Source organism: Oncorhynchus clarkii, chromosome 5, assembly GCF_045791955.1.
Source record: "Oncorhynchus clarkii lewisi isolate Uvic-CL-2024 chromosome 5, UVic_Ocla_1.0, whole genome shotgun sequence".
Classification (NCBI taxonomy): Eukaryota; Metazoa; Chordata; class Actinopteri; order Salmoniformes; family Salmonidae; genus Oncorhynchus; species Oncorhynchus clarkii.
Window position 1 is genome coordinate 67,756,417 of NC_092151.1, and position 13,332 is coordinate 67,769,748.

General features: G+C 43.3%; 1 protein-coding gene across 1 annotated transcript in view; it reads right to left on the reverse strand.

Annotated features, from left to right (window-relative positions):
• The window catches only part of LOC139409268 (Fas (TNFRSF6) associated factor 1), a 91,330-nt gene that overhangs the window by 9,060 nt on the left and 68,938 nt on the right, over positions 1-13,332 (reverse strand). Inside the window, exons 14-17 of the mRNA XM_071154165.1 lie at positions 13,170-13,306; positions 12,906-12,994; positions 9,086-9,166; positions 8,723-8,800 (exon numbers count right to left, since the gene is read on the reverse strand). Coding sequence (XP_071010266.1) covers positions 8,723-8,800; positions 9,086-9,166; positions 12,906-12,994; positions 13,170-13,306 — 385 coding nt within the window. The remainder of the gene's footprint in view (positions 1-8,722; positions 8,801-9,085; positions 9,167-12,905; positions 12,995-13,169; positions 13,307-13,332) is intronic.

Here is a 13,332-nt window from a genome sequence, read left to right on the forward strand (position 1 = left end):
CCCAGAACAAATAGGATCGCCTCATCAACAGCAAGGAAATTAATCAGGTCTCCAGTGTCACAGAGCAGGACCTGCTGCTCCCGCAGGGCTCTTTCCCTCCAGCTTGTTGTTCCTGTTTTGACAGAGGGTAGCATATGCTGTGACAACACACAGCAGCTTTATTTACCAACCATAATGCAATTATATTTCATAAAAGTGTACAACAGTAGCTCATTAGCAACTCCAGGCTTTGAGTGGGAGCGTGCCAGAGGCACTCCCCAGGTAGATGCCTGGTAAAGGGCCCCCCAGCAGCACACTGAACTGTGGCGTCTGTAAAGCCACAGAGCGCACGCCTCACTTAGGGCCTGCTTCTCACAAAGAACACACAGGAGCATAACCACTCAACGCAAAAAACAACCACCACCACAGGAGGGGCGGGAGGGGGAAGTGTGCGCACCTGACAGGAGCACCATGAGGCCACTGGTACCAGTAAATAATGACATCACCACTCCCCCCCCTGCCTCTCATCCTTTCATCTCCCTCTCCACACAAAGACAAAATCACAGAAAGCATTTCCCCTTGTACTCATGGGTCTACTGAGCGGTTTGTTACCCTGCGGGGCATTGTGACGGGTGGTGCAGGGCAGACAGCCGGAGACGTGAGGCAGACTTGAGGTCTGGTCTGTGGGTACAGACAGTGTGTAGTCCCGGATGGCTGAGTGGGTGGGTGTTTGGCTGGGCTCCAGGTGTGGGACACCATGCTGCCTTGTTTACTCACACACAATGTCAGAGAAATTAGGCATTGGAGCAGCCAGGGATAAGCAGCACAACTCTGAATGGTTGGGACAGCTGTTGTCCTTCCTCCACACACTATACAGACACACTGGCTCCGCGTATTATCTCCCAACCTTCTACCTGATGACCGACAGCAGTAGTAATGGGTGATCGAGCGAAACAATCTGGAACTAGGTCTGTGGTTAGAACTCGAGCCTTGTCTAAATACAGTTGAAGTCAGAAGTTTGCATACACCTTAGCCAAATACATTTAAACACAGTTTTTCACAATTCCTGACATTTAATCCTAGTAAAAATTCCGTCTTAGGTCAGTTAGGATCACCACTTCATTTTAAGAATGTAAATTGTCAGAATAATAGTAGAGAGAATGATTTATTTCAGCTTTTATTTCTTTCATCACATTTCCAGTGGGTCAGAAGTTCACATACACTCAATTAGTATTTGGTAGCATTGCCTTTAAATTGTTTAATTTGGGTCAAACATTTTGGGTAGCCTTCCACAAGCTTCCCACAATAAGTTGGGTGAAATTTGGCCCAATCCTACTGACAGAGCTGGTGTAACAGAGTCAGGTTTGTAGGCCTCCTTGCTCGCACACACTTTTTCAGTTCTGCCCACACATTTTCTATAGGATTGAGGTCAGGGCTTTGTGATGGCCACTCCAATACCTTTACTTTGTTCTCCTTAAGCCATTTTGCCACAACTTTGGAAGTATGCTTATAGTCTATGTCCATGTGGAAGACCCATTTGCGACCAAGCTTCGACTTCCTGACTGATGTCTTGAGATGTTGCTTCAATATATCCACATAACTTTCCTGCCTCATGATGCCATCTATTTTGTGAAGCGCACCAGTCCCTCCTGCAGCAAAGCACCCCCACAACATGATGCAGCAATCCCCGTGCTTCACGGTTGAGATGGTGTTCTTTAGCTTGCAAGTGTCCCCCTTTTTCCTCCAAACATAACGATGGCCATTATGGCCAAACAGTTCTATTTTTGTTTCATCTGTCCAGAGGAAATTTTTCCAAAAAGTACGATTTTGTCCCCATGTGCAGTTGCAAACCATAGTCTGGCTTTTTTAATGGCAGATTTGGAGCAGTGGCTTCTCCGTGACGAGTGGCCTTTCAGGTTATGTCGATATAGGACTCTTTTTACTGTGGATATAGATACTTTTGTACCCGTTTCCTCCAGCATCTTAACAAGGTCCTTTGCTGTTGTTCTGGGATTGATTTGCACTTTTCGCACCAGTACGTTCATCTCTAAGAGACAGAACGCGTCTCCTTCCTGAGTGGTATGACGGCTGCGTGGTCCCATGGTGTTTATACTTGCGTACTATTGTTTGTACAGATGAACATGGTACCTTCAGGCATTTGGAAATTGCTCCCAAGGATGAACCAGACTTGTGGAGGTGTACAATTGTTTTTCTGAGGTCTGAGGATTTCTTGCGATTTTCCCATGATGTCAAGCAAAGAGGCACTGAGTTTGAAGGTAGGCCTTGAAATACATCCACAGATACACCTCCAATTGACTCAAATGATGTCAATTAGCCTATCAGAAGCTTCTAAAGCCATGACATCATTTTCTGGAATTTTCCAAGCTGTTTAAAGGCAAAGTCAACTTAGTGTATGTAAACTTCTGACCCACTGGAATTGTGATACAGTGAAGTATACGTGAAATAATCTGTCTGTAAACAGTTGTTGGAAAAATGACTTGTGTCATACACAAAGTAGATGTCCTAACCGACTTGCCAAAACTATAGTTTGTTAACAAGAAATGTGTGGAGTGGTTGAAAACCTCCAACCTAAGTGGAGTCCTCCCGACTTCAACTGTACATCTGAGGTTCCAGTGCCAGTTACGGTTGTGTGATGAGTCATTAAGTTCAGATATAGGTACAAAATGTATGTCAAATACTTGATGTAATTCTAGACGTAATCTATGAAGATGTACCACCTGTGAAAGCCTGTCATACACAATAATGGCATACAAACAAAGAACTCCCTTTACCTCATCCCTGCACATGATTATGGTTGTGGAATGATATGTGTTGATGTGTGTCTGTGGATTATAGCTAGTGGTCTTCCTCCAGGTTGTTTGTGTCACTCTCCTGTTGTGGGGAGTGTCCTTGAGGCTTCATTACTGAATCCAACAGTGCGTCTCAGTCTCCACTCTCATCATTAAATACTAGGGTTGGAAACTTTCCAGTAAATTTCAGACATTTTCTCAAATATTTTCCATGGGAAGTTAAGCCCGGGAATTTGGGGAATTTTGCTTCAATTCATCAAAAAAGTAAGCTTATAACAGTGAACCTTTTTTTGTGGGATACACACAAGGCAATTCTAGGTCTTATGGAATATGTTGGTTAAACTATCCCCAATTCAATGGAATTGCAACCCTCCGCATGCAGTGCATCCCTCCATCACATGTACAGCTAATTCAAGATCTTGCACACTAATGAGATGCTTTCTGGTAAGTTTTGATTACAATACTGGGTGGGGTGAATATATTTTATATGACAAATTATTTATTGTTAACTAGTAAATAGTAGCCTACAGCAAAGTGTGTTTAAATAATTTCTAACTTGTTAACAGTTTCTGCTACCATTTGAGGTTTAGCTTGCTTAACCTGTAGTGACGCCCAGCCCGTGAACGGGACCGGTATCATCATCTGACACCAATTAGCATAACGCAACGGACATAAATCTTCCTACAAAATCTTCCTATTCATGAAAATCACAAGTGAAATATATTGGAACACAGCTTAGCCTTTTGTTAATCACCCTGTCATCTCAGATTTTCAAAATATGCTTTACAGCCAACCCTAGACAAGCATTTGTGTAAGTTTATCATAGCCTAGCATAGCATTATGCCTTGCTAGCAGCAGGCAAACTTGTCACGGAAATCAGAAAAGTAATCAAATTAAATCGTTTACCTTTGATGAACTTCGAATGTTTTCACTCACGAGACTCCCAAAGTTCCTTTTTTCCCAAAATATTATTTTTGTAGGCGAAATAGCTCCGTTTGTTCTTCACGTTTGGCTGAGAAATCGCCCGAAAAATATTCGAAATTAGCGCCATAATATCGACAGAAACATGGCAAACGTTGTTTAGAATCCATCCTCAAGGTGTTTTTCTAATATGTATTCGATAATATATCCGTCGGGACAATTCCTTTTTCTCTAGGACCGATTGGAGTAATGGCTACCTCTGCACTTTACGTGAGAATCTCTCTCGGAGCCACCATGTGACCACTTACGCAATGTGCCCCCATACGGCTATTCTTCAACAGAAATGCGTAAAACTACGTCACAATGCTGTAGACACCTTGGGAAATACGTAGAAAGCGTAAGCTCGTTGATGGTACATTCACAGCCATATAGGGAGTCATTGGAACACAGCGCTTTCAAAACCCGGGGCACTTCCGGATTGGAAGCTTTCGCCTGCCAAATCAGTTGTGTTACACTCACAGACAATATCTTTACAGTTTTGGAAACGTCAGTGTTTTCTATCCAAAGCTGTCAATTATATGCCTATTCTAGCATATTTTCCTGACAAAATATCCCGTTTAAAACGGGAATGTTTTTTTTTCCAAAAATGAAAATACTGCCCCCTAACACCAAGAGGTTAAGCCTGCTAACTGAGGAGTGTTAATTCACCTGTTTCCATACATGTTTCATTTTAAAACATTTATCTTACAAAGGAAATTAATCTAACTGCTTACCTATTTATCTGTACATGGAATTGTATTTTATTTTCCTCATTGTTTTTCTACTCTACAGGAAAATTCCACGGGCACCATCTGATGTGTGGAGACATTTCACTGCAGTTAATGTAGAAGGAAAAGCTGTGTACATTTGCAAATACTGTGCCAAATCATTTGTGAAGAATGCAACAAAGATGCAGAATCTGGCGAAGTGCATAAAGTTCCCACAGCGCTCACAACAAGCAACCCTGACAAAAGTCCCTCTACTTCTATTCAAGGTGAAAATGAGGAATCAGACACCTTATCGATAGCAACAGCTCATAGCCCTCCTGGAATCAGAAGTTATTGACTAAATAGAGGAACGTAGTCAGAGAAAAGCTGATGAATGTCTTGCTCGAGCTGTGTATGCAGCTGACGCTCACAAGCAATGTGTATTGTAAGAGATGTCTGAATATTCTTAGCCCACATACACCCCTACAACCAGACAAGCTTTATCTACTAATTTGCTGGATTCAGAGTTCAAGTGAAGGTCAAGCAAATCATACAGAAAGCAGACTATTGCAATCATCTCTGATGGGTGGTCGAATGTTCGTGGGCAAGGAATAATTGACTATATCGCCACACCTTAACCAGTATTCTACAAGAGGACAGACACACCGGTCTCTACATTGCAGATGAGCTGAAGGCAGTCATCAATGACCTAAGACCACAGAAAGTATTTACATTGGTGACAGACAATGCTGCAAACATGAAGGCTACTTGGTCTAAAGTGGAGGAGTCCTAGCCTCACATCACACCCATCGGCTGTGCTGCTCATGCATCGAGTCTTCTCCTCAAGGACATCATGGCACTGAAAACAATGGATACACTCTACAAGAGAGCCAAGGAAATGGTTAGGTATGTGAAGGGTCATCAAGTTATAGCAGCAATCTACCTCACCAAGCAAAGTGAGAAGAATAAGAGCACCACATTGAAGCTGCCCAGCAACACCCATTGGGGTGGCGTTGTCATCATGTTTTAGGGGAAGCAGTCTCTCCAAGAAATGGCCATATCACAGTCTGCCGATATGGACAGCCCCATCAAGAGGATCCTCCTGGATGATGTATTTTGGGAGAGAGTGGTAGGCAGCCTGAAACTCCTGAAACCTATAGCAGTAGCCATTGCACAGATTGAGGAAGACAATGCCATCCTGTCTGATGTTCAGACTCTGCTTGCAGATGTAAGAGAAGAAGTCCGTACTGCACTGCCCACTTCTTTGTTGCTCCAAGCAAAGGAAACTGCAGATCTGAAATACATCAAAAAGTATGGCTTCTGCCTGAAGCCCATAGACGACGCAGCATCCTGCCTGGTGCAGAGATCAACAAGACCTATGGTGTCATCACTACCGTGTCGCACCACCTTGGCCTGGATGAGGGCAAGGTTCTTGGCAGTCTGGCGAAGTACACTTCCAAGCAAGGGCTTTGGGATGGAGATGAGATATGCTGGCACGACTGCCATATTGCATCAGTCACCTGGTGGAAGGGACTTTGTGGATCTGAGGCTCTTTCCCCTCATCCTACAAATTCCACCAACATCAGCCGCCTCAGAGCGCAACTGGTCATTGTTTGGGAACACACACGCAACAGACTGACCAATACAAGGGTTGAAAAATTGGTGGCCGCCCGGGCAAATTTGAGGCTTTTTGAGCCTGACAACGAGTCATCCTCAACAAGGCTGGAAAGTGACAGTGAAGATGAGGCCTCAGAGTCTGATGTTCAAGAGGTGGACATTGAGGTCCAGGGAGATGACATGAAAGCCTGAGAGGAATACAACCAAAGCTTTAGTTTCTAGACTATCATTTTACAGATGGAACATTGAGAAAAGTTTTGGAAGATGCGATGGATCATTGGGGATCATTCAATATTCCCTTTTGTTGTTCAGTGTAATCATTCCATGTGAAGAGTCAACTCATTTAAAGTTCAATTTGTAACTAAATTGTTTTTTAAATTTGTATTGGAAGGATTTAATAATTTGCAATTATGTCTAGATAAGGTAAAATGTTTGTTTCTGTCTCCATATAAGGTAAATATATCCAATGCAAAAAACATATACATTTAAATGGTATTAATATGCAAGTATTTCCATTCATTCCCATATATATTCCCTGTTAATTCCCACGGAGAGTTTCCACCTCTGAATATTCCCCAAAATGTGAAACCCTACTAAAAACACACCACATGCCCTCCTGCCTGCCTCACACTTGACCAGGCAGACACACAACCAGACAGGTGAAAATACACCTGATACAGTCACACATAGGTCAGGTCAATGACTAGATTGTGTTTTCCCCTTCTTTAGACTTTAGGGCCACAATAAGGTAAGCCTGTCTGAGGTAAAGGATGTGGTATAGACTGCATGTAAACAACAGAGGGGCCATTGTTGGGTATCATGTTTCTGAATATCTACACTGTTGCATACAAGCAGGGTCGGTTGGTGGAGAGGAAACCATGGCAACGGGCTAGAGGACTACAGTGATATAATTAAGACTGGACAGAAAGGGCTTTTGTTCGGGGCTGTTTAACTAATGTGACAAATTATCTCAGCTAGCTGGTTCACCTGATCCCTACTGTCTGTGGAGTTTGCTGCTGAGTAAATAGCCAATCAGCTGGCTAAAAGGAGCTATATCTACAGCATCCACCACTGCGTTCCCACTGCCATAATTGTTTTTCTTTGTCCCACTGTGCTTTGTGCTGCACCTTTTGTTCACTTGGTTTCAATATGAGCTTGTGTGTTGTAGGGAATTCAAACAGAACAATAACATCTCTGTATGACAAGCTTAACAGGGATAGGGCTTACTGTACACACAAGAGATTAGTACATGTCCCTCTCTCTCTCTGCCTCCACCATGGGGATCACATGTTAGCATACACTCCACAAACAACATTATTGGACATGCAGCACGAAACAGACTCAAATACTATACAAAAGTATGTGGATACCCCTTCAAATGAGTGGATTCGGCTATTTCAGCTACACCCATTGCTGACAGGTGTATAAAATTTAGCACACAACCTTGCAATCTCCATAGACAAACATTGGCAGTAGAATGGCCTTACTGAGCTTAGTGACTTTCAACGTGGCACCGCCATAGGTCGGTTTGTCAAACTTCTGCCCTGCTAGAGCTGCCCTGGTCCACTGTAAGTGCTGTTATTGTGAAGTGGAAACGCCAAGGAGCAACAACTGCTCAGCTGTGAAGTGGTAGCCACACAAACTCACAGAACGGGACCCCCAAGTGCTTTAGCGTGTAAAACAACCCTGTCCTCGGTTGCAACACGGTTGCAGCACTCACTACCAACTGCCTCTGGAAGCAACGTCAGCACAAGAACTGTTCGTTGGGAGCTTCATGAAATAGGTTTCCATGGCCGAGCAGCCGCACACAAGCCTAAGATCACCATGCGCAATGCCAGGCGTCGGCTGGAGTGGTGTAATGCTCGCCGCCATTGGACTCTGGAGCAGTAGAAACGCGTTCTCTGGAGTGATGAATCACGCTTCACCATCTGGTAGTCTGACTGATTAATCTGGGTTTGGCAGATGCCAGGAGAACGCTACCTGCCCCAATGCATACAGCCAACAGTAAAGTTTGGTGGAGGAGGAATAATGTTCTGGGGCTGTTTTTCATGGTTCGGGCTAGGCCCCTTAGTTCCAGTGAAGGGAAATCTTAATGCTACAGCCTACAATGACATTCTAGAAGATTCTGTGCTTCCAACTTCGTGGCAACAGTTTGGGGAAGGCCCTTTCCTGTTTCAGCATGACAATGCCCCGTACACAAAGAAAGATCCATACAGAAATGGTTTGTTGAGATTGGTGTGGACGAACTTGACTGGCCAGCTCAGAGCCCTGACCTCAACCCCATTCAACACCTTTGGGATGAATTGGAACACCAACTGTGAGCCAGGCCTATTCACCCAACCTCAGCGCCACACCTCCCTAATGCTCGTGGCTGAATGGAAGCAAGTACCCGCAGCAATGTTCCAACAACTCATGGAAAGCCTTCCCAGTCATGTGGAGGCTGTTATAGCAACAAAGATGGGACCAACTCCATATTAATGCTTATGATTTTGGAATGAGATGTTTGACGAGTATCTGTCCACATACTTTTGGTCATGTACTGTATCAATCATGTATATATTTTTTTATCTAACAAAGTGACCATGTGTTTTCAGTTATCTAAGTAGGAAATTATTGTTTAACTCTAAACATTATGGTTAATGTTCTCACCTCTTTCTCATCATCTGCTTCTTTCTGGATCTGTTGCAGGCGAAGCTGTTCTGCCTGCTCTCTCTCCTGTGCTTCGCTCTGAAACAGAAATATATTTTTATTAATCCATCCGACATCAAACCATTACGAATAGTGATCAAACAATCAACCATGCGACTGTTAACAGGTTTACTGGGTGGTTTCACAATAACCATTAACGACACATAGTAATGGCCACAATCATAACATGATTATAGAACACTTTAAAGTTGTGCTCTGTATAATGTTTCACTTGAGTTTAATGCTAAAATGCATGCTAAAAACCCTCTAACATTAATCTGATGAGAATGGATCCATGCCATTGTGTTGTAGATGATGCCCAACCTTTTTACGGTCAGCCTCTAATGACAGTTGGTAGGCCTCATCCTGCTCCCTCTTCACCATTTCCCTGGCTTCACGTTCATCCTGGATAGAGAAAGAGACCACGTTAGAAGAGAAGTCAAATACCCTCAAGTTATGAGGTAACCAATAACACCAATAACTGAAGTAGTTAAAGTAAAAACAAAGTAGCTTTCTTCCTCTGCCACATGTTATATTGTTCTGTGTTGAATAGCTGTGATACCTGGCAGCTGAGCAGCAGGAAGTAGAATGAGAGAACTGAATGCTTTGTGTGGTTTAGCCAGACAAGGCTTGAAAGAGTATCATGTGGGAGAAGGGAATCCATCCGGGCCTTGACTTCCTTAACAGACCTGAGGGCTCTTTTCTTTTCCCTCAGAGTTCCTGTTTGTACAGAGGCAGACGACTGCCTTTCTACAGGCTGTGTGTAATAGGCTTTCTAAAGCAGGGAGAAAGAACTGTTTCCATTGTGTCAGCAATGGCATTTGTTTTGGAGCCTGGGAGACTACCTTTTCTTTTCTGAACCCTGGACTTTGTGCCAATGACGTGAAAAAGTTAAGCTATTGTGATTTGTGGGGTTTGTGCACATGGCAGGGGGAGTGGTCAATTCTTGCAAGCCTGAGAATGAAAAGGATACATTTTTCTGTTGTCCTAAATGATATTGGTCGCTGAATAGACATTGTAATAGCATGGTTGAGGACAAAAGAATAAAGGGTCACTTATCGTAAGTGCATTTGTCCAGCAGTCACGCAATAACAGTTACTGTAAAGTATAATGTTCCGTATTGTGTTCATTCCCCTTTAATAAAATACACCCCTTTAATAAAATATCATGAAACAAACAAACGTTGCCTTTACTACCCATAACATTATGGACAGGTACCTTTCTTCATTTACTGGGTATTGAAGTGATACTATACAATACAGTTTCCAACTACTTGTGTAGCCTTTATCTGGTATTAAAATAGATTAAAGGAATAAACAAAAAAGTATGGAACAGATTCTAACAGCCAGGTATTTCCTGCTGTTGATGCACAGTCCATAACTAACTAAACAGACAATCCAGGTGTGTTTGGTGAAGTCAAGTTCGTTCAAATCTATGTGAAAGTAACTTTTTGGCTCTGCTGCAGTCTGTCCACCTCCCAGGCATGTCAGTCAGTTAGTGCGGAATGCGAGTGTGATGTTGGCAGATGTCTGGGTCTGTCCTCAGAGGAATGGGCCAGCAGAGCAGGACAGCCTCAGACAGTGAGTAGGTGTGAGCTCAGAGCAGTCTGGGATAGCGGGGGCTGTGGCAATGGGAGAACATCAGGTCGGAATATAGGGACTGAGGTTCAGATTTTTTGGGGGATCCTCATTAGCCGACGCCAATGGCGACAGCTAGTCTAGCCTGGGGTGAACCTGAATTCTTCTGAGTGACCTGTACTGAAGGGTGACTCAAAGTACACCAACACCCCTAGCCTTAGGAGTCCTCTGCTTGAACTCTCAAGTCCAAATGATGACTGATTACTGACATGCTGTACATACATCTAACCCAAGGCATTCAACTGATAAGGGGGCCAAGGGGCCAAACAATTGCATTTAAATATCTATGACTGTAAACGTAGTGTGGAGATTTAGCTAATATGATAACTCTTTCCAATGATTGAAAGGCGGTAGGCGAGCTCAAGGAGTGACAAGTTCACTTCACAGCGAAGATGTATATGGTCTGGCATTTACAGGATGTGGTTCCAGATTCCTGCGGTTATTAATCACTCTGGTACATTACCCACTCATGATCATTTGTTCTCCTGATTTGAGACATTATCACTTCACATTTCCATCAATCCCGACAGGCCTGTGTAATTAACACAATCAGTGACCTTTATGGAGCCAGATCGCTTGTCAATGTGCCAGAAAATAATATACTACTTGTCATGAACAGAAACATTCTAAATATGTCAAATTGAAAAGTCATTAAGAACCAAATTGCATGGTATGTTAAGTGAATAACAGTATTTCTGTTGACATCAAAAGCTGTCATATTCGCTTTGCATCTATGAAGACAATAGCAACGCAACCACCCAAGCTTCTACCCATGAAAACCTGTCCCTCAACTTCTCTAAACGGTGCTGTATCATCCAGCCTGGTCACACAGCTTGGTGCTGTATCATCCATCCTGGTCACACAGCTTGGTGCTGTATCATCCAAGCCTGGTCACACAGCTTGGTGCTGTATCATCCAAGCCTGGTCACACAGCTTGGTGCTGTATCATCCAAGCCTGGTCACACAGCTTGGTGCTGTATCATCCAAGCCTGGTCACACAGCTTGGTGCTGTATCATCCAAGCCTGGTCACACAGCTTGGTGCTGTATCATCCAAGCCTGGTCACACAGCTTGGTGCTGTATCATCCAAGCCTGGTCACACACGACATACAGCTTAGTGACATGTGCACAGTGTACACACTTCTTGTTGCTTATTGGTCTTAATTATTTTTTTCTGAAAGGGTAGGCATCCAATAAGAACCTAATGGGAACCCCAGTTGCAGACACTCATTGGCTCACCTACAGTTACCCCTCCGGCTGTGCGCAAAACAACACTGTCTCACAATTCCCATGACGATATGCTGTAACTAAACGAATCAAACACTGAAAGGTCACTAAACTAGTATTGTTAAGTAAACACGGTGGGAGTCGAACACATTCCTCATATGATGTGACTAAGACAGACAGGCAACCAGCCAGGCCTAGTGCTGAGGAACATGAGACAATCTCAGGTTTTAATCTACTACAACACGCTGCTGGAGATGCCTTTCATCTCAGAGACAGTAAGCACTTTGTGACCATTTCTTTCTTTAAACCTCTATCCCATCAACAAGAGTGAAAGGTCTAAAGATATGTCGGTGAGAGAGAATGTGTACTGGTAGTCAGTCATCTCCCACTGACAAGTTGACGCTAAGTATTGAGCACATTGGTCTGAGCCTGATGGCACGTCTTCCCACTTCATCTCTTCCAGACTGCTGATTAATGAGAGGTTTAAACAGTACAAAGAAACAGAGCATTGAGTCATCTGTATTCACTAACAACAACTGTATGCCAAAGACAACATGGTCTAGTGTAGTCAGCTGAGGGGAACTACCTGTTTAAAGGGTCAGACAAAACTAGAATGCCGTTCTTTGTTTATTTGATGTTGAGTAAATATCTGCTAGAGCGGGAGAATGATTAAATCCATCCATTTCGACACATTAAAGACAGCATTCATGAGGTCAGGTAAATGTCTGACACAGAGGGACCCCAGCCATACTGTCCCAAGATTCCTGTCCTCACATGAAAGAATACCGCTTCTGTTTCGCTGCTTTCTTCTCAGAGTGGAGCTTGGAATTTGTTTGTCGAGTTTCTATTGGATTAAAACGGCAATGGACAGAGAATGGTGAAAAAGAGAAGAGTTTGTATCCTGCTACCATTGTGAAGACCTTAGGCACAGTTAACTAAAACCAAATGGGAGGGAAATTAATTGTGCTTCGCCCCCCTGCCCCAGACAAAGGGCCTCTCAGATGTGTGTTCCTAGCCTTGGCCCTAAGTGGAGCTGGTGGCAGTCACAATGCATTCCGATTTGTCTCCGCATGTCCCCATTTAGCTCCGAGAAACTATGGCATAATTCTATGAGAACGGCTCAAATGGCACAATAATTGTCTCCCTCTTGGCCTCCTTTGATTAAACAAATCATGGTATATTTCAGTGGCCATGGCCTAATCATGGCTTACATTTCAAACATCTACTCCCCCTTAAAGACTCTGTTCTTCTGTGTGCTTTCAGAGTTCCTCTCATCTGTACCTCATCCTTGATGTCCTCTTGCTGCTGAGCTGAGAAGATTTCCATTGCACCCATTAGCCTCATCATCAACTCATCCACTGTTGTATTGCCTTCAAAAGAATAATAAAAAACAAGGCATTACATTTTTTTTTTCCCGCACAAATACTTACGATTTTATCATTACAGAAGGGTCAGAGTAAATTGCTAAATTATAGCTATAGTTAAGTATAGCTTCATAAACCCCTCCTTTTATCCAGAACATAAAATATTGTTGACATTCATTACCTTGAATAACATTTAAAACTTCATTTGATGTCCTCTTTCCCATGACAATAAGGAGCAGGGGGAACTGATCGGTCTTGTATGTCCGAATAGTCTGTGCCACCACACTGCCAAAATGCCTCGTGCAAATGGTGAGTAGTCTAGGAAAGGAAAAGACAGGATGGAC